The sequence below is a fragment of the Gymnoscopelus microlampas genome (assembly GCF_963454915.1).
Source record: "Gymnoscopelus microlampas genome assembly, chromosome: 15".
Classification (NCBI taxonomy): domain Eukaryota; kingdom Metazoa; phylum Chordata; class Actinopteri; order Myctophiformes; family Myctophidae; genus Gymnoscopelus; species Gymnoscopelus microlampas.
The window spans coordinates 27,779,215-27,804,562 of NC_139952.1; the positions used below are offsets into that span (position 1 = coordinate 27,779,215).

General features: G+C 39.6%; 2 protein-coding genes across 3 annotated transcripts; one reads left to right on the forward strand and one right to left on the reverse strand.

Moving 5' to 3' along the window:
* Positions 1–1,831: 1,831 nt before the first annotated feature.
* LOC311061054 (tyrosine-protein phosphatase non-receptor type 2-like) lies at positions 1,832–19,254 on the forward strand. 2 transcript variants are annotated; one of them, XR_014602350.1, is made up of 11 exons: positions 1,832–2,109; positions 3,888–3,978; positions 4,094–4,194; positions 7,930–8,028; positions 9,447–9,584; positions 10,066–10,275; positions 10,885–11,046; positions 12,669–12,883; positions 13,267–13,365; positions 14,603–14,748; positions 17,204–19,254. XR_014602350.1 is itself a non-coding variant. In XM_084079547.1 (10 exons), exons 1-10 carry the CDS (start codon positions 2,053–2,055, stop codon positions 17,223–17,225), a joined length of 1,194 nt encoding a protein of 397 aa, XP_083935673.1. In that variant the 5' UTR covers positions 1,834–2,052; the 3' UTR covers positions 17,226–19,254. The 2 variants fall into 2 exon arrangements, 1 of the variants encoding a protein (XP_083935673.1); XM_084079547.1 differs by lacking the exon at positions 14,603–14,748 and having other exon boundaries at positions 1,834–2,109.
* Positions 19,255–20,091: 837 nt separating this feature from the next.
* Positions 20,092–25,348, reverse strand: psmg2 (proteasome (prosome, macropain) assembly chaperone 2). Its single transcript, XM_084080822.1, has 7 exons — positions 25,207–25,348; positions 24,257–24,428; positions 23,604–23,662; positions 23,228–23,346; positions 22,347–22,526; positions 21,774–21,894; positions 20,092–20,813 (listed from the first exon to the last, which is right to left on the reverse strand). The coding sequence occupies exons 1-7, from the start codon at positions 25,261–25,263 to the stop codon at positions 20,733–20,735; spliced, it is 789 nt and encodes a 262-aa protein (XP_083936948.1). The 5' UTR covers positions 25,264–25,348; the 3' UTR covers positions 20,092–20,732.

The window sequence follows — 25,348 nt, forward strand, 5'->3', positions numbered from 1 at the left end:
CAGAACGTTGACGCACCTGACCAATCAGAACGTTGGCGCACCTGACCAATCAGAACGTTGACGCAAAAGCCAGGCATAGAGGGCTAATAGCCGCTCTATACCTAAAGGTATAGAGCGGCTAGCGCCGCTAAAAACATTAACAAGTAAGTAGGCTATCATTTTTGTAAGGGAGGAAATCGCGGGGGGGGGGGGGGGTCCGCGAAAAAAACAACAACTATCTAATCTAAAGTAAACATCACATCCCTCAAGTCATTCTCATTCAAATATGCCATAACTTTTACTTCAAAATTGATTATAATAGGCCTACTTTACCTACAGATAAAAACACTAGTGATATTCAGTGGGATTTAAAAATGGCGGAGCTGGCTTCAGTCTCCTATGTTTACAGACAGACCAAAGTAATCCAGAGCCAGGGATTACCCAATCAGCAAATAGGTCCCGCCCTATGGTCCCGCCCTGTTCCTGTTGATTGACAGACGGCGATGTCAAACCATTATCCTGTAAATGGAAGCCATTCTTTTGAAAAGACAGCATGAAATAAAAGAACCATTAAATAAATAACAAAATAAATAAATAAAAAGCACAATTAAATGAAAAACACTAAAAAATAAATAAATGTATTTATTTATTTATTTGCATTTTTTATTTATATCATTATGTTTTTTATATATTTCATTGTGGTATTTGTTATAACATTTTTGGACCAATGTACCTTATGAAATAGCTAAAAGTGGCAACATGTAATATATATAGGTTGACATTAAAAGTCACAATGAAATAAATATAAAACGCAATAAAATAGAAAACATTACACAATAAATAAATACATTTATGTATTTAATTGTATTTTTTATTTATTTAATTGTATTTTTATTTATATCATTGTGTTTTTTATCTAATTCATTGTGGATTTTATTCATTTCATTGCGACATTTATTTTTTAATTTTTGGACCTATGGACTTGATTAAATAGCTAAAAGTGGCATCATGTAATATCTATAGGTTGACATTAAAAGTTACAATGAAATAAATAAGAACCACAAAGAAATAAATAGAAAACCCAATGATATAAAACAAAATACACAATAAATAAATAAATATATTTATTTCATTGTATTTTTTATTTATTTAATTGTATTTTATATTTATATCATTGTGTGTATTATTTATTTCATTGTGATATTTATTATTTAATTTTTGGACCTATGGACTTCCATACACAAGGGTTTATAAGCCGAAGACAGCTTGAGATCTCGTTTGTCATTCGAAGATCTTGGACGAAGATGGATCCCACCCTCTCATTTATACAGTCTATGATCCCACCATAGATATATTTCCCACAGCCCAGAGGGCCGATGGCGCTGTGGTTGGTTGTCAAGTGCAGTAAATTTACCTTCCTGGGTTGTCAGGAAAAAACTTAAGATACATATATTTATCAAACTACCGACAATTAATTAACAGGTGTTAAGAGCTACTTATTGCCCATCTTATTTATCAATCTTGTCAAAACTACCTCTGCTCGCCACAGTCATTTATAAATACTTTAACATTGATATATTTATGGCACTTTAATGTCAAGAGAATGTTGTCTCCTCGCAACCGGCTAGCCATTCACAGCACGACGGATCATCATCCCTCCGGGTGATGGGATGTAGATCTGACAGCTCTCGAAGAAGGACCCCTCGTCAGCGCAGGCGCACATCTCGCCCTTAAAACCTGATTAGTTGCGCACCAGTCCCGCACGCGAAAATAGCCGACCTACAAGTTAAGACATTCAGACAAGCGACGCACAGTGAGCTTGTAGATCTGCTATTTTCGGCCAGCAGCGACGCAGGCGCGCAACTAAAGTATAACCAAGCTTCACTTTAGATGTCAACTCAACCACTAGAGATAACGGACAAACACAACACACAGGCTAAATTCGCTAGCATAAATAAGCTGTTGATTTCTTTGCATTTATAGCTCCCTTAACTCCGGAGACAGTAATGAGTTAAATCGCCGAACGAGTTAAATATCTTAATTATCATAATTATATTAATTGTCACGTTGAAAATGGACCAAGAATTTGAAGACATGGATTCAGAGGGCCGGTGGCAAAACCTATACATAGTAAGTGGTGTGTTAGCTTAGCATGTGGCTAACAGCGCTGCTGGCTTGACAGTCAGGCAAACGCGCATTTCGCTAGCTGGCTAATAATGCTACATGAGACTGTTGGTATATTTCTAACCCGGTATATCTCAATACTTCACCTGTCCTGTGGAAAGATCCCGTTCTTTTACATGTGTGTCAAGACCCAGGGGTGTAAAGTAATTTCTTAACTTTTATTGAGCATTTATTTTATGTACGTGTACGATTTAGAGTATTCTATAACCAGTACTAATTAATGTAATGAGTAGATTTCTCTGCCACTTAACATTAGAGTAGTCTTTGGTTGTGCTGTTATGGTGACAGTCAGGAGGAGATGCCATTGAAGCTTGCCTTGCTTTGAACCAAGTCTTTTGTTTTGAGAAAGATTTCTCGTAAAGAAACATTGGTCATTAGTAGCATCTATGTTCTATTGACAAAATAAAATATGACTCAGAATACAACATAGGCATTGTTTGTCATATCTTTGTGCATGCTTGTCAAAATGTGTGTGTGTGTGTGTGAGAGAGAGAGAGAGAGAGAGAGAGAGAGAGAGAGAGAGAGAGAGAGAGAGAGAGAGAGAGAGAGAGAGAGAGAGAGAGAGAGAGAGAGAGAGAGAGAGTTGTGCATGTGTGGGGGGTGGGATAGGGAATCATTACAGTAATATTGGCATACAATAATACATACACTTGTACAACCAGTATTACTCAAAATACAATTAATCCAACTTAAAGTTGACATGTTCTCCTAAGCAAACACAGGTACACTAGCACAAAACAAGCACAGAACTCTTTCCACCTCTGGAAATGCGCCAATGTCAACTGCCTGGTATATCTGTCCTATTGCAGGATGTAGGTTATTTATTTTAGATGTGTCACTTCCTTTTTGATCACCTTTAACTATGAAACGTTCTTCTTATGTTGATGTATGTGATTTTTTTGATACTGGTGAAGATGATCAAAATTAACTAATCATGATCCTAGCTTTGACTCTTGCCTATTTTGTCCATAAGGCATCAGCAACTGCTACTAACTGAAAATATTGGCCTGAGCTTCTGTGTCAGATGCATGTCTGTGTAATGCATGTGGTTGAAACACAGTTAATTAATAATCTTGAATTATGTAAACAAAATTTACTTTGTCCTACACAGCATCATTACAGCACAATATTTTCAGGCTTATTAGTTGTCAGACTGTACGCATGAAGAAGAGTGCATCAGGGACGCAAATGATGCATAGCCTGCAAGCTAGTTCAGGGAGTTACACACATGTGCACCACTATGTGGGCGATGTACCTGTATATGTGACACGTCAAGCAGCTGACCAATTTGGCGGTCTATTTAAGCTTGCCTTATTCATTGTTCTGCACCACAGTGGGCTCTGCTTTCCATAAGTGTTCTGTTTTCCCCTGGGGGGATTGTATATGTATCTCCCTGATCTTAAATGGTTGTCTTCTAATGTGCTGAGCAGGGAATAATATATAGCAGAGCCTAAACACCCAGATCAAACAATATTTTTATTTACATTGTATTAACATTTTATCTGTCTATTTATTTTAATTTCTTCATTAATTGATTATTTTAAATGATCTGACATCACCATAGATGTGTGCACTGCTCATTTAAGATAGGCATGACTGTTATTTGGATCTAACCTGACTTGTATTTGAAATAAACTGTACGATCATTTTGTGTTTTTTGTTCCCAAAATAGGAGACAGGCACTTGTAAACTTGTTTTAAAACTTTTCTTTGAACTGACATTAGGAAATCAGGAATCAGTCCCATGAATGCTCCTACAAAGTCGCCAAGTGTCCAGAGAATCGCAATCGTAACAGATACAGAGATGTCAGCCCATGTGAGTGACTCCACACCATTCATCTGACATATTTCTTGAAGCCTCAAATTGCCTTAGTCTAGTCACAATAGTCACAACTAATCCCTAAACAATTCTCCTCTCCCCTTTATTCTAGTTGATCACAGTCGGGTGAAGCTAGAGAGTACAGAAAACGACTACATCAACGCCAGTCTGGTAGTGATGGAGGAAGCCCAGAGAAGTTACATATTGACTCAGGCAAGTTCAAGACGGCTCACTTGAGATTGTGGCAGAAGGATAAGTGATTAACCACATTAACTCTGGTGTCCCTATTTTGAGCATGTCATTAGGGAACTATGTTCAAAAACCTTCAAGACTTTTCCAAATCTTTAAAAAATAGCGCACTAATCTACAAGCTCACAATGTGTCGCTTTTGGATGACAAAAGGAACATCCCAAGGATGAACATTTCTGTATAAGGTATAAGTCATGCGATAGTATTATCATCACTGCCCCCAAAAAAATCATCTCATTGTTTGAAGGAAACTTACTAGGCACAGAAACCACCCAGAATAGATGGCATCTTCACAGTAGGTGTCTCACAGACAGGGACAGTAGATGCTGAGTTTTTTGCTTTTGGCAATTTTTCACTGCATGGTGTCGACTTGACAGACACTACTCGCTTTACGTTGTTTTCTACTGCAGATAGGACCCCCTCAAAGTAGATCGTTATCATAGCCAGCTACATAAATTAGTCTGTGAAGTGTTTATTTACTCAGTAATTCAGACTCATCCACAGCTCCATCGTCATGACAATACTGTGACAAGGTTCTTATACACCGGGGACATTTGTTTTCTGATAATGTTTGATTATACCTTGGTGCTTTTGAGATTATGCAAATCTAGTCCATCCCGTTCATAGAAGATCTACAGTACTACAACATTTTACTGCCACCCGGGCAAACTAGATAAACAGTCTACACAGAAAGAGAGGTGAGACAGCCTTTGCCATATAACCGCAAATTCATTGAGTTTATTTTCCAAAAATACAATGTATTCCTTTCACTCTAAAGGAATACATGAATTCCAGAGCAAACACGATTTGCTGTGGAAATGGAAATTTAGTGACATTAAGAGTGAAATTGGACCAACATGGCTTCTGTTAACCACTCTAACCATGGCGTGTGTATTAGGTGAAAATTAGCAAAGATATTTTTGAAATAAACGATCACAATGTACAGTATCGTGATTTGATGCATTGTGAGCTTATAGATTGGCCATTTTCAGGAATAATAAATACAAATAGAGTTTAAGTGGTTAACCGTTCTTTATCACTGACTTGAAGTTCAGGTGGAACTGTGGAAACTATAAAACATGAATTCACAACATAATTTTTAAGATTTAATGTCAACAGCCCAACCCTTTGCTCTGTGTTTTGTGCCAAGCGTTGTATGTGCTGCTGATGAGTTAAACATATGTTTTTATCACTAGTGACTTCTATGTGAACTTTCATTTTCACTTTTGCTTACTGCGTTGCTGATCACATTGATGAAGACATAACCTCAGTGTGTTACTCAGCTGATGTATTGTATCTGTTGTATTATTTGTGCCCAGTAGAGACCTCACATTTCCACTGAAACTGACCTCTCCCGAAATTCCAGTCCAGAGATTACGTATTTCTGTGGTCGGAAGCAGGAAGTTAGCACCTTCCTGGTTCTCTCGACAAAGGTCAATGGAATTTTTGCATTGGATTTGTTATTCTTGCCAAAAATAAGCTGTGGGAAATAAAAGTTTAGGTTTTATGAAGCTTAAATGCAATTTCTAGAAGTGAAACACTAACGTTACACTATGAACGAACGACTCCATGGTTGCATGTCTTGAACATAAGCACCACGAATGCTTGTGTGTTTGGCAGAGATTGCGTGTAATGTCCACAACAACGTCTGTAGTTTCATTTAGCCACTTGTAAGGAAACTGGCAAGACTTAGCGGGTTCATGAGCTCCGGCACCTAATCATTTACAAATTAAGCACTGAATCCACCGTGGTGCATCCGGCTTTGTCGAGTGTCTGATACGAACACAATGGACCCTTCGCTAAGCCCCACCCACTCCACTCTGTGACTGGTGGTGCGAAGTTAGTCACACCCAGGCCTGGCAGCGCCTGGCAAGCTCTGCTTCTCACCCATTGACTTGCATGTTAAATGATGGCTTTTCCCCTTAAAAATAATCGATCATTTCAGGAGCAAGAGCTTCAAAATCTCTTATAAATCTAGTCAACAAGGCCTGCAGTAGGCTATGCAGTGGACAAATGTGCATGACATTATTTCAATAAACTAAAAACATGGGAGATGTTAGAGAGTAATAGCCATGGATACATGACGGTCGACTGTCACGACCGTCATGGATGAACTTCAACCTGGTGTTTGCTTTTTCTCCATTCATGGCCCGTGCATCTACATAAACGTTCATATTTCAAATATAAAGTGCTTATCCCATGGCCACGGATGTTACATTTATGTACGGGCTCTCAGAAGTACCCGTATCATCTGTATTGTTCAATAAAAAGCATTTTAATCTGATCGTTGGCCATTTTCTCCATATGCTTTCAACTTTGCGACCCTATCGGTTGGTAGGTGTATTGCACTCTGATACATTATGAGAAAATTACCACTGATCAGATTAAAATGCTTTTTATTGAACAATACAGAATATACGAGTACTAATCTGAACGTTTATACAGATGTACGGGCCGTAAATGGAGAAAGTGCAAACACCAGTTTTCATGTACCGCAGGGTAAGACTGCAGTAGCAGTTAATAAATAGACGAACAAATGAATTAATATACTTTAACGTGCAGAATCTGAAACAGGCAGCGCTGTGATTCTGAATTTTGTTACGATTACGGTGATTAGTAGCCTATTATTGACACCACCTGGGCGAGTGAGTCGTGTAACTTTCCTGATTTCCTGATTAACTGTGTATGTGTTCAACAACACAGCCATGCAGCCTTGATGTTTAAAGGAGGAGTTCACCCACAAAATTACTTATTTTCTATCAATTGCACACCCTATGAAGCCTTGAATCCATGGATTCTTTTTTGTTTTTGTCGCATTCCTAAGCTAATAATTTGATTCCCGTCTCCTACCGTCTAATGTATCCGGTAGGAGACACAAAGTAATTTTTTGGGTGAACTCCTCCTTTTAAGTGCAGATTTCAGCTTGGGAAAAGCAGCCAACGGGTTTGGGTAAGTGGTTCATAGTCACCATTGCGTTATCGTGGTATTCCTATTCTTGCTATTATGTTGCAAATGATTGTGTGTGTGTGCGGGCGGCAAAATAACATTGACAGCTATGGCAGGTGACGAAAGCTTGTCAGACCTATGCCAGGCTAACAACGGTTGCTAAGCTGGCATTGGACAATCGCTTTTGAAGTGGGGTTTAGCGAAGGGTCCATTGGCCAGTGTTCTGGGAAGGGAAGCCGGGTGGGTAGGGTGATGTCACTGCATGTAATCCTATGGGCTGGGGTGGCACCTGTCAGCAGTCACGACAACATAAAAACAGACCTTGAGAGAGAGAACCAGGAAGTACAAAACAAATCAAAAATAATTATTTGGAATGCTATGTATTGTGCAATATTGATTTGTGCTTCCTTCTGTTAATGTCTGTAGGGCAGCCCTGTCTGTAGGGCAGCACTGTTTTCTTTCTTAATTTGTTAGTCTGTTTAATTGTCATAACTTTATATCAAGATAACACGAAAGTAAAACATATACTGACCTCTCCCATTATCCTAATGAACTCTGTTGCTCCTATAGTAGAATTAATGGAGAGGTGTGTGTGTGTGACTGTGTGTGTGTGTGTGTGTGTGTGTGTGTGTGTGTGTATACATGTGTACTGTATGTGCATGGTTATCCCTGTCCGTTTTTGTGTGTGTATATGCACTGTTTGCGTGTGTGTGTGTGTGTGTGTGTGTGTGTGTGTGTGTGTGTTGTCCACAGGGCCCACTCAGGAACACATGTGGACACTTCTGGCTGATGATCTGGGAGCAGAACACCAAAGCTGTCATCATGCTCAACAGAGTCATAGAGAAAGGCTCGGTAAGATTTAAATACATCATACATCATACATACATAATGTCTAATCATCAGACACACATATGCACACACACACACACACACACACACCATAGTAGATAAACCAGATGGCGGAAACACCCAAACACTGGACATATCACAGAAACACAGTACACACAAACAGACACACTTAGACCAAAATATTCTACAGTAACACACACACACACAAAATAGTAAGCGCTCCCTCCTATGAGTGGTCATGACATTTGGAATTCAGTGTTTTGAGATGGTAGTGACATTCTCTATCTACCTTTCTTTTCTCAGAAAGAGATTGAATGTCTTAGTCTAGAAATATTTACCTAACAAGGCAAAACATTTTCCATTGCAGGGAAAGATAATAGACCTGCATAGACCTGAAACAGTGATGGATATGTACTGTATGCTTGATAAGAGAAAATGGTGTATGAGACTGTGGTTTATGTGGGTGTCACAGCAACAGCAGTAAGCATTAAACGGGATAGGTACAGGTAAGAGTAGAGAGATGCGTATAAAATACAAATTGAACAAAAATAAAATAAGTGGATTTACAGTCTGACTAAAGCCATCTATCTGCCCTTGGTCCGACTGACGGGGTTAATATAATGTATATTCTATCAATAATTATAAGTATAAATGTACAATCTACCTCCAGTAAACATTCATCTATCACCTAGAAATTGATATATCCTGTATTTGTACAGACCTTCGACAATATAATGAATCGTTTACAGCAGCTTACAACAGGCATCTGTGTCAGTTCTGTAGTGTATGTCCCAGTAATCCATGTGCCAAAGTCGAGCAGGATTTATTAACCACTTAAATCCTATGTACTTTGCTGTACATCAAATAGGTAAATAGCTGGTCAAAAAAGTTGTGAGTTTGTAGATCTGCTTTTTTGCCAAGTTTTTGCCTGTTGTTGACTATCATGACATTCCCAGAATAGGGACACTAGTGTTCATGTTGTTAATCCAGCCAAGATCATAAATCAAGGTCATATTTGAATGTAGTGGCTGTAAACATTACCATGATTTATTGAAATGATTAGACTGATAAACAGATGATATCAGACCATGTTTAACTAGCTACAGTATGTGTAATTTACATCTAATCTGCTTGTTTAGCCTGGAAAACCTGTTAGAAAAACAGCAGTTCTATGGTGTACACTTAATTTAATGATGTGGAAAAAAGAATCCCCGCCCTGGCTGTTGCAGCCTGGCGGAGATAATATTAATATTAATAATTATTGTAATTAATAATAAATCATAATAATCCGGATATATAACAGTAATAACCATGGATCATTATGTGGCACTAGGACCTTAACCTTAAGAGAGCATGTCAAAGTGTTTTTGCTGCAAGCATGTTAATGTTTTGATGTCACAAAACCTCTCTCTATTTCTCAGGAAAAGTGTGCTCAGTATTGGCCCACGGCGGAAGAGCGGGAGATGGCCTTCCGAGACACACGATTTGTGGTTACGCTGCTATCGGAGGACGTCAAGTCCTATTACACCACCAGAGTGCTAGAGCTGCAGAATGCTAACGTAAGAAGCACAAGCATTCAGTCATACTGATGATGATAACAATGTCAACCTTCTCTAGAACTGCATTCCAATATTCCTATCTTTACTCAAAAAACATCCAGTGACCCTGCAACAATTGAGATATAATTTACAAAATAGAAGGATTCCTTAATCAGTTTTATTCTGTTGACAGCCAGAGAGAGTTTTTCAAAGCTGTGATGATTTTGGGTGACTTTACATTAACGTCCTTGACGTCATTAATGAAATTAGCCACTTGAAATGAGATGTGCAATTCTTATTGCACTGGACCTTTAATCACTTTCAACCTGGCATCCCTGTTTTGGGCACGTCATTATAAGCAAACATTTTCAAACATTTCCCAAAATTGTGAAAATAGTCAATGCTTCTGATTGTCAGCTTGTAGATCGGCTATTTTCGATGTTTATGAGATGGGGCTTAAGTGGTTAACACTGTTTTCCTTTTTTCTCCATTAACATTTCAGACAGGGGAGAAGAGAAAAATCTACCACTTTCATTACACCACGTGGCCTGACTTTGGTGTCCCAGAATCCCCAGCGTCCTTCCTCAACTTCCTGTTCAAGGTTCGGGAGTCTGGTTCTCTGGACTCGGATCATGGGCCAGCGGTCGTGCACTGTAGCGCAGGGATCGGACGCTCAGGGACGTTCTCACTAGTGGACACTTGTCTGGTCTTGGTAAGCCTCTGGTTCTTATCCTGGTTCTCAACCTTTTTTGCACTCTGGACCATATTTTGAACAATTCTCAAGGACCCCACCTCCCCACAACAATACACTGTATATAGTATTTAATTAAATTCATTGTGGCGGACTGCCAAAGTCTCAGAATGAACCCAAATATAAACATTGGAGGAAAGAAGTTTGGAAATGTGTGTTTGGTAGATTAAGTCTCTAATACCTTTTGCACCGTTGGAAAGCCTGTTCATTTCCTTTTTAAATAGTACCCCATGTGTAAGGAACATGCATGTGTGGGATGAGCAGCACAACTGAATAAGCAGAATAAGCTCGGAAACAGATATTACTACCCTATAAATAAGCCCGGAATGATAAGAAACACACCGGCCCAGCGTTTTCAATAAAACAGCGGTTAATAAAAGTACACAGTAAAAATAGTGAAATCTGTCATTTGTTCATGCCGTTGATTGATACTTATGTTTAATTCATACTCGAAAATAGACCATAAGCTCACACTGTATTGCATTGTGACCTTATAGATCGGCAATCTTTGGCAGTATTAATCAGGCTTCAGTCTCTCTGAACTGAGCGTGTATCTATGATCCCGGACAGATGGACAAGAGGAAAGAGCCGTCATCTGTGGACATCAAAAGCATCCTGCTGGACATGAGGAAGTACCGCATGGGCCTCATACAGACCCCAGACCAGCTGCGCTTCTCTTACATGGCTGTTTTGGAAGGAGCCAAATCTATTATGGGAGACTCCTCTGTACAGGTACTGACACACACACACACACACACACACACACACACACACACACACACACACACACACACACAATCCTACATATAATTTTAAGGAGGTCAGTCAGTCACACACACACTCTCTGTCTGTCTTGCTTGGTTCTCCTCAGTGGCTTAAGCAATTGCTCAGAACTTGCACACAGCCATTGACCATTAGCATTATGCACACCGTGAGGAAGCCCGTTTTTCACTTCGCCACAATTGAAGCTGTTTTACAATTAGCATTTTTCTGGAAACTGTAACTGTTCAACTGCAGTTTTCGCCGTTACTGAGCATGCTCGGCCACGTGCGCATGCATGCACGGCCACAGGGTTTGTTGTCATGGCCACAGTCCCCCAGTCTATGGGATGTACTCTGTTAGCTCTTGGTGCTAACCGCGTTATCGGCCACGGGGTCTGTTGTCCCGGTTACGCTCCCCCAGGCTATGGGATGTACTCTGTTATCACGGTCCCAACCAGTGGCCAGTCCCTGGGTAGACTGGCTACAGGCTGCAGCTCTCGGTGCCAATAGCGTGAGCGATGAGCGTGTTGATTGTTAACTCTGGCATTGACACAACGGACGCAGCGCTTATTATGTGCGATCTCACCATGTGTACATTATTTCAAGTATTTTCACGTTGAGAGACGACACGAGCTGGCCGGGACAAAAACCTTTGTGTGTGTGTGTGTGTGTGTTGCGCTAGGCAGAGAGTAGGCTACAGATCGAGTCAGAGGAATAACTGTATATAAACCAAAGTCTGCAAATACTTTTGACTGCGCACATCCCTGTGTATGGACTAGTGTTAAGTTAACTTTTGTTCCTCTTTGATTTCCCTTTTATTCTTTGTCTGCGAGTCTCTCTCTTGTACACACACACACACACACACACACACACACACACACACACACACACACACACACACACACACACACACACACCTTGAGTGGAGTGAATCAGTTCCTCTGGCTTGGTTCCCAGAACACCATCTAGCCTCCGTTTTTCATCTCTCCTTTACGGAGGTGCGTTTTTTTTAACAGACAGATGAAGTGGGTCCAGGAAACGGCTCCCTACTGAGATTGATGCTGTAGGGCTGGATTAGATTCCGGACATTCATCTAAGTGGGAAAGTGGGAATCTTCATATAAGGAGTGAGAGAGGGTAGTCTTGAACGCTGGGGCACATTTTGAGTAGAAAATGTTGAATAAAAAATGATTTAAGAATAAGGTGTTTGAAGGTCCAGTCAGTGGTCCACCTCCCTCTTGTTTTGTTGTGGTGTTGGATATTGCAATATTTGTCTCCATATGTTATATTTTTTGCTGTATACTGTAAAATAGTTAAAGCACATTAACCCTGGCAACCCTATTATGGGCAAATACATTAAAATGTCTATTTTGACACATTTTGTAAAATATACAAGCTCACAACTCGTTGCAACATAACACATTGTGAGCTTGTAGATCGGTTATTTTCTCTATTTGCAACAAAGTATTTAAATTCAAATTATATTGAAATATTGCATGAATAATTTGCATATTTGGCTATATTGCATCAAGTTGTAGATTGTTAGATATTATTGAATGACTTGTCTGCCTGTGTTTCTCATTTCTTCTTCTAGAAGCGGTGGCGAGAGCTCTCTAAGGAGGACCAGGACCCAGTGTCTGACTCTCCTCCGCCGGCCCAGCCCGAGTCCAAGTGTCCCCCAGAGAGGTGCAACGGCATCAGCCAGCGGGACGAACCCCAGCCAGAGGCGGACGGAGACTGCACACAGGACGACAGAACCTCTACTCCGCCCCCCTGCAAAGAGCAGGAGGTGGACGCAAGCACAACGCAGTTAGTATACATTCTGTCTGCAATGCACTCTGCACGCACCGCAATCAAGACACTACACATTTTATCCAATCAAGAGAGGGAACTCCATAAAGATTCAGTTTAAAAGTGTTCCAATTTGTCTGCTCATTTTTGTTTGTTTAGTCACTTCCAATTTCCCTTGTTTATCTTATATCCTGCATGAGATCTCCCCCCTGATTGAAAAGAATTCACTAAAGAGTTGGAGAGACGAGGAGTCCCCTGTTACTAAACACTCTATAACAATGATTGCTATCAGAATATAAATTAAGTTATTATATTTTTCATTTGAAAATATCACAGTAAATGTAAATCTGCTTTATAATTTGACCAGTTTGATTAGCACAGTGCTTTGTTTTTCTACACAGAAAGAGACGCAGAGAAGACAACTTCTCCAAGACGACCACAGCCAAGACACCCCAGCAAAACAAACCCAGAATCAACGACACAGAAAAGAAGAGGAAGAGGTGATTATTCCTGTCCTAAAAACTCCCTTATGCTATATACCAAGCATATAGTTCGGACTTTGTGTGTCACACTCTAATTCAGGGGTGAGCAACTACCTCGTTTTTGTGATCAGTGATCAGCCTGGGATTTTGAGGTAATCAATTTATTTTGATAATTTTCATCTAGGGATGCCAGGTTGAAAGCGGTTCAATTATTGACTGCTATGCTTGTATTATTCTAATTAGCAGGCTATAATAAGACGTAAAAGTAATGGTGATTTTCAATGTCTGGGCATTGGGTGATCATGCCCTGGAAAACTGTGATTGTTTGCCCGAAAAGGTTGCCCACCCCTGCTCTAATTCATGCATCTTTTGTATCACTGTGATTTTCTGTTAAAGTGACTGCAGGGTTGCACCAATGCTAGCTTTCATGGTCAGTTTCAGCTATTGATTGATTGATTGATTGATTGATTGAATCCACTACTTTAAGCAAACTAAATAAGCTCAGTTTTGGTGTAATTCATCAGTGTCCGAGCCAGATATACCACAGCATACTGGTGTTGGTGCAACGCTCACTGAAAGTCATTCCATCCGTAAAAATCCACATAAACTGCAGCCATCCTGCCCTTTTAAGTTCCTCTCTGGCATGATTTCAACCCATGACCTCTTAATATTTAGTGCAGGAAGGGAAATAAGAATGACCATCTTCACCACACATGACTCCACTATCAGTAAGAGAACAAAGCAGTGTTGACTTATAGAGGGGAAATCATACTCCCCACGAGCCCCCAGTGCATGACTCAGCCACCTCATGACACAAGTTAAAGGCCTTTCTCTATATTTACATTCCTCCCCCTCTCTCCCTGACAGCTCTGTCCCAACAGCATCAGTCAGTCATATGACTCGCTTAGTTAGGTCTAGTCGGTGAGGTTCTTAACCACATGAAAACTTAATGGGGTGAACATTCAGACCCCTGGTGGACCCCGGTCACCGAATTATATAGGGTTTAAGGGGTTAAAAAAGGCAAGCCAGTTAAAGTATAACTGACAGATCAATCATGTTGATTGACAGTGCACATAATAACAGGGCAGGTCATTTCAGAGAAGTGTTTTACTTTTTTCCCAGTAATTACTTTATTCTGATTCCCATCAGTTGCTGCGAAGATGGCAGCTATTCTTCCTGGGTTCCACATGAACAAAGCCAAAGTGCACCATATCTGGCAAGGTTTTAATCTGTTACTGTGGTTCTTCTCGGACAGTTTGGGCTGCATTTGCTGTACATGACCAGAGCTGGCCTGTCCAGGGGGGTGCAGTGTAACTTTGCTCCCCTCTGTGACAGCAACACCCATGAAGAAGACTTTTAGAGGAGGTTTACCCGCAGCTTTTAAAAAGAAAACCAAGACTTGTACGTCAAGGAGTGTGTGTGTCTGTGTGTGTGTGTGTGTGTCCTTTGTGTCTGCGGTGCTTTTGATTTCTGTCGGGGTTGTGTTCATTCTTTGTCTTGCTTGGCTCTGGTGGTCTGTAGTTGTGTTCACGTAAGGCTGCACTGTGGCATGGTGTGTGTGTATGTGTGTGTGTTTGTAGTTACTGGCCTCAGGTTAAGGTGCAGTCTCTAAAGTGGGACCATTTAGTGATAGTATACAAAGTTAAAACTGCAACTGGGAAATTCAATTTGGGAGCACTGATGCATTTGGTGGCACATTTTCTACTGTGATGTGTTTATTTGTCCTGTTCTCTAACCAATCAAATATTTTGCATACTGTACCTCAATACTGGATAGTACTTCAAAAGACAATAACTACAGTGTTGATCTTAGTGGTAATCTAAATATTTATTTTTGCAAAGACTGGAAGTTAAGACAGTTTAGAATGTGGCTATAATAAACACTGTAATATGACCGTAAACGACACTAGCCACTCACTCACAGGTACTTGAATGTTACAGTATACAGTACCTTTTAGTCATCCAGCTCAGCTCAAAATCGGAGGTTAAACTTCACCTACTGCCTCTCTGGGTCGGGGTTAATTATCAGTCAAAGACAATTTTTAGAAAGAGGGAAATAGAAGATGTGTGGATTACACCCCTCTTCAACCAGGTTGCGCAATATCTACCAGGAATCCTTTTTCTGTCGACCGAATTAGGCACTACGAATTCAACAACCAACACTTGTAATTCTGGCAAAAGCTTACTAAATGACTATTCCAAAACATTTGGTGATCCTTAAAGCTCAGACTGTGCTCCTACATTTATTTTTTTGGTGCTTTCTGGTGGGGCTATTTTACTGGGTGCCAGTGATGTATCTTAGGAAAGCAGTAGATTTTAAGCCCTGAAATGGTGCTGCTGGTTGAACAAGATTTCTGGTTGACAGCAGTTGGTCAAAGACATGGATAGCGGCAACGTTAATGCTTTTTAGGTTGAGTTTAAATGGTAAATTGTCGAGTTTAGGTGTAAATAGTTTACAAATTAGGCAAGCTGGTTGCTTAGCTGTATTCAAGGACCTGTTGAATGCAAATCAAGGCTCTCAGTGGTGCACTAAAATGTCTAACCAGCAGAACTTTGAAAATTGCAAATTACCCTATTTGGTAGCACCTGCTGAGCGATGAACATCAATATGGGATGGCTTGCTTAAGGTTGTAACACACTAAGGCGACGCCAATAGAGTAACAAATCCTTTATTTGGGAACCTTTATCTTTGTCTATTTTTTTAATGTATATATTTCTTCATACATTGTGGCTAATTATATTGCCCAACAGGTGAAGTTGGTTTTCATTTCATGGGATCTCCAAGTTCCTTTCAGAATCAAAGCAAGGCTATGTTAGTAAGTAGATTGTGGGGTTTAAATGGCAGCAGGTATAGTATTTTTGGATGGATTTATGACTTTATGACTGTTTAAGATATAACTGGGAAACGGGGTGCAATTTGATTGAGAGATTATGGTCAATTCGGACAATGCTAGTATTGATTACAGTGGCTGAATGAGGTGTGTCATGTTGTCCTCTGGCACAGTCTTACAGTAAGTCATGAGGGCGTCATTTTACCGCCAGGACAATCTCCCTCGATATGCAGTTTGCTGAAATCGTTGGCATATAATTATCCTCTGACTCTCCAAAATATGTTAGAAGTAAGGATTCTATAGAAAACCCTGTGCAGCTGGACCTAGCTTTAAGCACCACGCTTTCAGCTAATTTAACCTTCATACTAACGCCTTTATTTTATTTTATTTGACTCCTGCCTTGTAATGAAAAGGACATTAAACTTTGGCTGCAGGGTCACCTGTTTCCAAGCGCTTTTCACTCCTGATGACATCTTTGAAAAACCTTCCAGTGAAGTGCAATCCAACTTCTGTTACCTGCCAAGGGCATAGGTGGCAAACATTCAAACTTAATGATGTGTTCCAATGCTCCTACAATTCAGTTCATATTTGTTTTTGCAAAATGTCCAGTATTTCTGTTGGAGGTTTGCCGCTGGCGACATAGATCTTAACTTTAGTCAAGAAGATTACCAAGAGCATCTGAACACAGCATGACATGATGATGCTTATTAAAATGATTGCTGCTATTGCCACAATGTAAAATGAGTGAATGCTGTGATGATCAAAGTGATCCAAAGATGCTGAGGATTTTACTTTGTGTGTACATTGTACACACATAATGGACCAGGCTGTATCAATTTACACCATCTAAAGTGTAGAACGTCAACTTCAGGTGGCCATGACAGTGACCAAACATGTCTAATTTCTGGCACACATAAATTCCTTGGATCACTTTGCCCTGCACTCAAAGTCTCAACAGTTGTCGTTTGTATCCGTTTCTGAATTCAACCCTGTTGGACCCTGTTGTTTTTTTTTGTCTCGTAACAGGGCAAAAACCAGCGACACCTAACACGTCAAGACCACAGCTCCGGCAGCAAAGCCAACCTCGGCAGGGACCTCCGGCTCTTTACCAATTTCCTTCTCATCCAATCCAAAGCCACCCCCAACACCTAAACTCCTGTTATGTAGCCTGCTTGTCTTTTTGGTTGCCTGGCACAGTGGCAACTATCCAAATTCATTCAGTTTCTGCTGAAGCCTTTTTCCATCATGCCTACCCACCCCATCACTCATGCATAATTATGCTCTGTCATACGACAGTGTCACTGATGAGGCTTGCTTTGAGACGCTTCTCGGTTTTGCCTACATGTTTGGCTGTCCAGATGTGGTTAATATTCTGTGCTCGCATCCTGGGCTCACATGGCATCGACAAGAAGTGCAAGAACAAGTATGACCAGAAGCAAAAACGCTACCCCCTCATGCATTAGAAAGACAATATCAGTCACCAGAACCAAGAACGTGAGTTTTCAATTAATCTAACAAGTTTGAAGTTATAATGGGTTTATATAGGAAGGGGACGTGACTGATAAAATAAAAATCCAATATCTAAATACTGAATCAAACAAGAGAAAAAACAATAACCAGGTGCAGATCAAACGGGATCAACATGAGAAAAAACTACCGATGATCCGGGCACTCAGGAGTAAAAAGGAGGAATAGCCTTTATTTATTAAAAACATGTTTCGACCTCCGAAGCTCTTCATCAGGGCGAAAATGACCTGATGAAGACCTTCTGAGGTTGAAACATGTTGGCTAATCCTCTTTTTTTTTTACTTCTTAGTGCCCTGTTCTTTTTTCCTCACTGAATCAAATAACTTTTGAAACTGTCTGAGGTGCACACCAAAAGTCTGAGTAGATGTTAAAATGACCCCAAACATGTTTGTGGGCTTTTCCTGGTTTTAATTACTTCAAAAAGCCAATCTACAAGCTCACGACAATGCGTTGCAATGTGTTGTGAGCTTATAGATTGGCTAAAATATTATATTGTCACAATATCAATAGAGGTATTTGTTAAAATATTGTGAGATTTTAGTTTGACCAAATTGCCCAGCCCTAGAGCACAACACTTTACAGGCATGATGTGATCTTGTAGATCGGCTGTTTTCACCGCGTGACACCGTTGTATGAAGTATAAATCAGGCTTCAATCTCCTCCACGCTGAGCTCTATCCCTCCTTAATCCCCACATCAAACATCTCTATGGACAGGTCACTCCCCCTGCTCAGTCCCAAGTACCCTGCAGTCTTTCATTTGTTCCTCAGCTGCTTTTATGCACCATCTCTTCACTGTTTACTGCAAACACTTCAACATTCTTCTGAAGGAAGGACATTATTTTTTTAAAAGACAAAGACACCAGCTCAATCTCCCTGTTGGCGCTGCTGCTTGTGGCCTCACAGAAAATGCATCCTTTGTTATTATTTTATTTGCTTTACTGGTCATTTTTTACCATTTAACGTATGTCATTTGTTCAGGTTTTATTTTTTTTTGCAGTCTTTGCATTTTATTCAATTAAGGTTAAGGCTCAACAAAGTGAACTGAAAAATAGGGGCTATGCATTGCCAATTTGTAATGTTAATATACAGTACCTGTATTTTTTTGAGGACCTTTTTCAGAGGCAGAAATAAAATGTTCTATTTTTTATAAGTAATTACTTGAAGTTTTCCAGTGTGCTGGGAGGGCTAAATGAAAGCACCCCCCCTCCCTCCACCAGAGAGATTCAGTGGCATGTAATGTGTTTCCAAGATGTACATAGTGTTCTTTTTAAAACGTTGTGTAAAAAGAAATATTTTTGCTTGTAAAAAAGACAGAAAACGATGTATTTGTTTTGAACACAGAAGAAAGCATATTTCATGACTTATTCTCCTTTTCTAAAAGTCTTAAGCTTAATTTATACATAGTTGTACGGCCATGTTGATCGCCGAAAATCAGTTATTTCCGGCAAGCGACGTGGTTGTATGACGACGCATTAAATTGGCTTTATGTTCCCCTATCTCCTAGAGGGTAAATCTACAAATAAAACTGGTATTATCTAGTTTGCATAACTATGGTGTCTCGTAGATGTTTTTCCTTTAGTGAACGTAACCAAACCATCCACTTTAATTTACAATGGCAGCAACTTTGTGGTATAAATCCAGCTTTAGATAACCGAACACTTAAAGATATACAGTACAATCGAGTGCAGAATAAATGATCAGTGAGGAACTGCGACCCAGCCCACCAGGGTTTATTCGTGTGTATACTGCCTTGAATACTGCACCACCACATTGGTCCTGCAGAAATTCATTTCAGACCACTTCAGTGACCTTGATTTAAAATCAAACTAGTGTTCATTGTTCAAATGTTCATTTGAAGAAACTTTTTGATTCCTAACAAAGAAATGCTGCATCCCCCATAAATCTAGTTATTTTATACATTAAATAATATTCTGCACAATACCTAAGAGTATAAAATATACAATTGTTGGATTTCTTATTAAGGTGAACGTACAGTATTTATCTTAGTTATCACCCACTGCATACAGCATACATTAAGTAAAAAAAGAAAGTATATGCCGTCTCCACAGCAACCCAGCCAAAACAAATGCTATCAAGAGTGAAGAAACCTCAAGGTTAGCTGGTATGCAAGATGCGGTCAATGACAGCATCCGAATACTTCCTCTCCATCATAAGAACAACAACTGAATCTATAACTGGTTCCAACATGTTTCAGGATGGAATCAAATTACAATGTTGCAGAGGCAGGACTGCCAGGAACACAATGTGGCAACCGGCCAGCCACTTTCAGTTAACTGAAGGAGGCAGGGGGGATTGCTGGTCTAACGCAATCAAGACAGTTTTTTTTTTATGTTTGTCCGGAATATATCGAGTCTGGAGTCTCATAATTCAATCATCTTTTATTTAAAAAAAGAAATAACTGCATAAGTGCTGTTAACATTTCGTCACTCACTACAAAGGAAACAAATTATGATCAGTAACACAGTATAAACAGGGCAGTGAGTACATATCTGAATTATAATGTATTATAACAGATGGTGGTTTACTGTGGTATGGGTTGCATCTACAATCATTGTTTGGGTCCAGTAGTCCATAAGGTTAGCTGAGCAACAGGGGGGGGGGGGGAGCATCCCCACTAGAACATTTCCCCAGTGTCAGCGTTTCACTCTTGTCTCTAACCAGATTATGATCTCAATTGAGGATTAATGAGAGATTCTGCAACCACCACCCCCAAACTCTTTAATTTTACAAAAAGAACAATTCACAATAACAATTAACAAACCCATCCCCCAACCCAGCTCAGGCCTCAAACCCACCAAGGGGAGATGTTAAATTCTGCAACCACATTTGAAAGGCATGCTGGTTTCCACAGCCATGAGATGCCCAAGGATGTTGCTGACTGGATAAAATAAGCGTCACCAGGCTAGAGCCCAAAGGATTTTCTATACAAAGTGGTTTTTCATGTTCCCAGAGCTGTGACTCTGCAGCTGTCCTTGTAGCCAACTGCAGCCTGTGTGTGTGTGCGTGTTAGAAAATTGTCGGTGGGATGCCACTACCAAACAGAAGCTTCCAGGAACTTGGGCTCCTCCACTTATTCGCCCCTTGGTTCTGGAAAGAAAGCCATAACCAACACTTACTACATAATTCATATTATTTATGAATTATTACATTAAGTCATATCATTTAAACATTGTGTTGATAAAGTGAATCTTATAGGAACACATTTTCATGTTTTTTAGACCATACAGGGAACCCACAGTGTTGCCCGGGTTATTGCGTGGGTGAATAAGGCACAAAGTATTTGGAGGCCTATAGCATCAGTCATGTCCATATTTGGGCAAAGTTTCAGTCCAAGCCGCCTGTCCTTTTGACTTCCAGTGTACATTTTTTATTTTAGAATAAAACATTTGAAAAGGTGGCTAGTCCACACGACTATGGAAAAGTCTCTGCCCAATAAGACCCAGGATGTGGGTGGACATGATTGAAAGACAAACAGACATACAACTTCAACTTTATTAAATAGAAGGTCCTACAGGTTATTATAGGATGGTAACATTTCTGTCTATTTGCTCTGGTTAGCCTCTCACAGGCGGCCTGTGGATAGCTCGAAAATCTAGCCGCTGATGACATCAGCTGGGATGTCAGATCTGACTTGCTCACTCTGACACTATGCAAAAATCGTATTCTTTCTTTACTATACTACGTACCAATACTTCGCGCACATAAATGTACCAATATGGAGGCAAATTCTATCCTATACAAATATTTTAATCCTTTTCATCTACAAACTCACAACATGTTGCATGATGCCGCGTTGTGAGCTTGTATTTTCGTTATTTTGGAAAATTTGTGAAAGTATAAAATAGGTCTTAAGTGGTTAAACGTTATTTGGCATTAGTAAATACAATAAAGCGTTTACAGATGGATGAGTGGTAACACTTAGTAGAGGTTATTTTGCATAGATATGAATACAGGTGTGCCTTGGAATTTTGACCATTTAAGTGCCTTGGGCACAAAAACTTTGAAAAGTCTATGGAAGGCTGGCGGTCAGCCTGGAGAATCACTTACAGATTTTTCCACCAGGTGGAGCCAGTCATTAAGGTAGTTGATTAGTGTGACAGCATCAGGGATGTTGTCTCCCTCAGAACAGAAGATCAGCACCACTGCCAATGGCAGCTCCTCAGCACAGCTTCATGCCACGTACACAGAACATATAGTCAGAAGCACTGTCCCAACATCAACAATCTGTAACAATAGCTCCAATAACTCTTAAAACAGCAACAGCTGCTGGCAGTCTTACATCTTAGAACTTCTTCAATATCATAGTACAATGAACAGTAAAATAAGGTAATAAAGTACAAAATGATTATAAATGCTCGTAACACGTTATTTGAACATGTATCTTGAAATGACTCTATATATGATTACTATATATTACTATTACTATAATATGTTTACCCAGCAGTCAAAAACATAACTTTTTTTTTTTATAGAATAAGGTCAAACATTCACATTTAGGTGAAGTAATAAACAGCACACATTAGAAATGTTTTACATTACTAAACCAATTATCCGATTACTGAAATTGAATGTGAACAATTTCCTGTCAATCGATCATGCGATGAATGGTTTCACCTCTACCTGTCAGTGAAGAGTTGCTTGGTGATTCCTCCTCCAGGTATGCAGAGGCGTGGCTCTGTGTTGGCATCTGTCAGGCCAGAGAAGGCGGACACTCTCTCCATCTCTCTCCACCCCAGCTCCTTCAGGGCATCTCCAGACACCTTCTGCAAGGCCGGTGTGATCAGGTACCTCAGTGGAGAGCTGGTATGTTGACATTGACAGAATTGAAATGTAATTAATAATAATATCATTCCCATCCACTCACAACAAAGAGCAGTGAGGCATAATTGGTCCAGTGAAATTCTTGTGACTCAGTTAAACATAAAGATAGCTCTATTACTTGATTCATCTTTATTTTATATAAAGCATACTGTTTTAACGATCAGCTTTCCTTGTGTTTCTTCCCTTGTGTATTTATTTGATATATCATCTGCATACTACCAAAGTCTAATGGTTGGAGATAAATTATAATTATAACTATAAGTAGTTAAGTGAGCGGGAAGCAGCACTATATCTGATTAATTGCAGACACCTGTATTATCACCATGTCAGCAGCCAACAGAAACCATACTATGGCAAGTTTTACTTCCTCTGTGTACATTTTGACCAGACTACTTAGTTCATGAACTAAGAGTGTGTTTCGCCCAACCATTCATTAGACTTCCTGGAAAATACAACCAAAAAATACAAACGTGGCAGCAAAACATTTGACGTGGAAAACAACTGACTGACTCAATTTCTATGAGGTTCAATCGTAGCGTTTGTTCAATATAGTATCTGCACCTCAGCAAGGAAACAACATTCTTAGATGCAACCTGACTTGTTGATGAGGCCGACATACTGCCCGGATATGAAATGACAAGATTAAGGAGATGAATGTTGAGTCGAATACGAATATATACCCATGAAGCTGTTGGTCATCTCTCTGGTAGGCGTGGCTGCTGGACAGAACTACTGTTCTGGAAAACCCACTGGCTTTGATCCAAGACACAATCAACTGACGGAACTTTTTTCTTTTTGTCTGCCATGGAAGAGAGGACAGGACTTAGAATACATCAACACATCCTCTTATTTCACAGGAACAATATGTGCATATCATTTATATACTGTATTATGCAATCTCTCTCTTCGACTGCATCTTTAGAAATGGAAGCACACTCACAGCAACAACATAAATTGTTTTCTCATCTATTTTCAAGTCAGCACAAGGTCAAGAAGTGGCAACAATAAAACAAAATAATAAATCTCACTAAAGTATAAAGAAGAAAAAAATATTACTTTGATAATTGGCGTCCTAATCTGAAGAACCGCTAACTTCATCTCTGCCGCTGTGTACACTGTGGATTAATGACAAGAGGGTTAGACACAGTCAACAACAGATGACGTTATTTCAGCATTTCTTCTTTGAAATTAGCAGTGTTGAAAAAGTACTCAAATGTTTTACTTAAGTAAAAGTATCAATACTGCAATGTAGAAGTACTCTGTTACAAGTAAAAGTCCGGAATTCAAAATTTACTTGAGTAAAAGTACAAAAGTATTGGTATCAAAATTTACTTAAAGTACCAAAAGTAAAAGTCTAAAATGTTTGAAAATAGCAGATCTACAAGCTCACAACGCGATGCATTGTGAGCTTGTAGATCTGCTATTTTCAAACAGCCTAGGTATAAAATAGGGCTAAAGTGGTTAATGTATGTTGTATAATGTAATCATGTATATCTGCAAAGTAACTAGTGACTAAGGTTCTCAAATAATTGTAGTGGATTGAAAATACAATATTTGCCTCTGAGCTGTAGTGGAGTAGAAGTAAAAGTACTGAAAATTGGAAATACTCCGGTAAAATAAGAAATATCTCAAAACTGTACTTAAGTACAGTACTTGAATACATGTACTTAGTTACTTTACACCACTGGAAATTAGACTGTACAGTATACCTTCCGCAGCAGTATGGAGTTCCTCAGCATCCTCTGCGGATGTGGCGTAGGGGTTGTTCCCTACTAAGGGGACGATGCAGTCTGTATGCATGTAACCCACTCTTTTCATCTTCAGAGTTGATACCATGAGGTCCACCGCCAACTGACCCACGTTACCAACAGCAACAGCCGGCTGAAAAAACACATGAATTATAGGAGATGTTGAGAGAGATGCATGATAATGACTGAATGATAATGCTATAGTACAGGGGTCTTCAACGTTTTCAGGCCAAGGACCCCTTAGCAGAGAGAGAGATGAAGCAGGGACCCCCACTACTTTTTCATAGATTTCATAGATAGCTTCATAGACTTGTGTAGCGTTGTGCTGCATTCATGTTAATGTGTATGTTCAGACAGTTAACCTCTTAAACCAATAAAATCAATAGAAAATGTCTACTTGGTCTGCTCTTTTCAATCTTTTTAACAATCTTTTGAAAATAGCAGATCTATAAGCTCACTAGTGAGTTTGTAGATCTGATATTTTCAAATAGCCAAAGTGTGTATAAAGGGCTGGAGTGGTTAATGTATGTTTTGTAATAATAATCAAAATCTACAAAGTAACTAAAGTTTTCGAATGATTCTAGAGGAGTAAAAGTACAATATTTGCCTCTGAGGTGTAGTGGAGTAGAAGTAAAAGTATTGAAAATTGGAAATGCTCCAGCAAAGTAAAAATGCCTCACAATAGTACTTGAGTAAATGTACTTAGTTACTTTGCACCACTGCCAAAATGTGCCTAAACAAACTGAATCTGTACACAGAATGTCATATGGTCTGAAGAGCCCAATGGCTTATCATCTAAATTAACACAGTGAAAACAGTCCTTCATGCATTTCTTTGCTGGCAAGCTTCCTCGGCTAAATGAAGGCGTCCATTTCGCTTACAATAGGCTATAACTAAAAGCTGTCACTTACCATGACAAGGGTGAAACCTTTAAAGGAGGGGGGGTTATTTTCTGCAGTGATAAACATGATCCTATTAAACCGGGTTGGTGTTTTTTATTTACAGATTCTTCTGAGCATCTATTCTGACTCTGCAGATTTCAGGATTTCAGAT

What these genes read in the sequence shown, in the direction of transcription:
- LOC311061054 (XM_084079547.1), top strand. Translation starts at nt 2,053, where the DNA reads ATGGACCAAGAATTTGAAGACATGGATTCAGAGGGCCGGTGGCAAAAC. An exon ending in ATACAGAGATGTCAGCCCAT is followed by an intron (nt 3,979 to 4,093) that starts GTGAGTGACTCC and finishes CCTTTATTCTAG; the next exon opens with TTGATCACAGTCGGGTGAAG. An exon ending in ACAGAAAAGAAGAGGAAGAG is followed by an intron (nt 13,366 to 17,203) that starts GTGATTATTCCT and finishes GTCTCGTAACAG; the next exon opens with GGCAAAAACCAGCGACACCT.
- psmg2 (XM_084080822.1), bottom strand. Translation starts at nt 25,263, where the DNA reads ATGTTTATCACTGCAGAAAATAACCCCCCCTCCTTTAAAGGTTTCACC. An exon ending in ACTCCATACTGCTGCGGAAG is followed by an intron (nt 23,663 to 24,256) that starts GTATACTGTACA and finishes ATTAATCCACAG; the next exon opens with TGTACACAGCGGCAGAGATG. An exon ending in AAGCAACTCTTCACTGACAG is followed by an intron (nt 21,895 to 22,346) that starts GTAGAGGTGAAA and finishes CGTGGCATGAAG; the next exon opens with CTGTGCTGAGGAGCTGCCAT.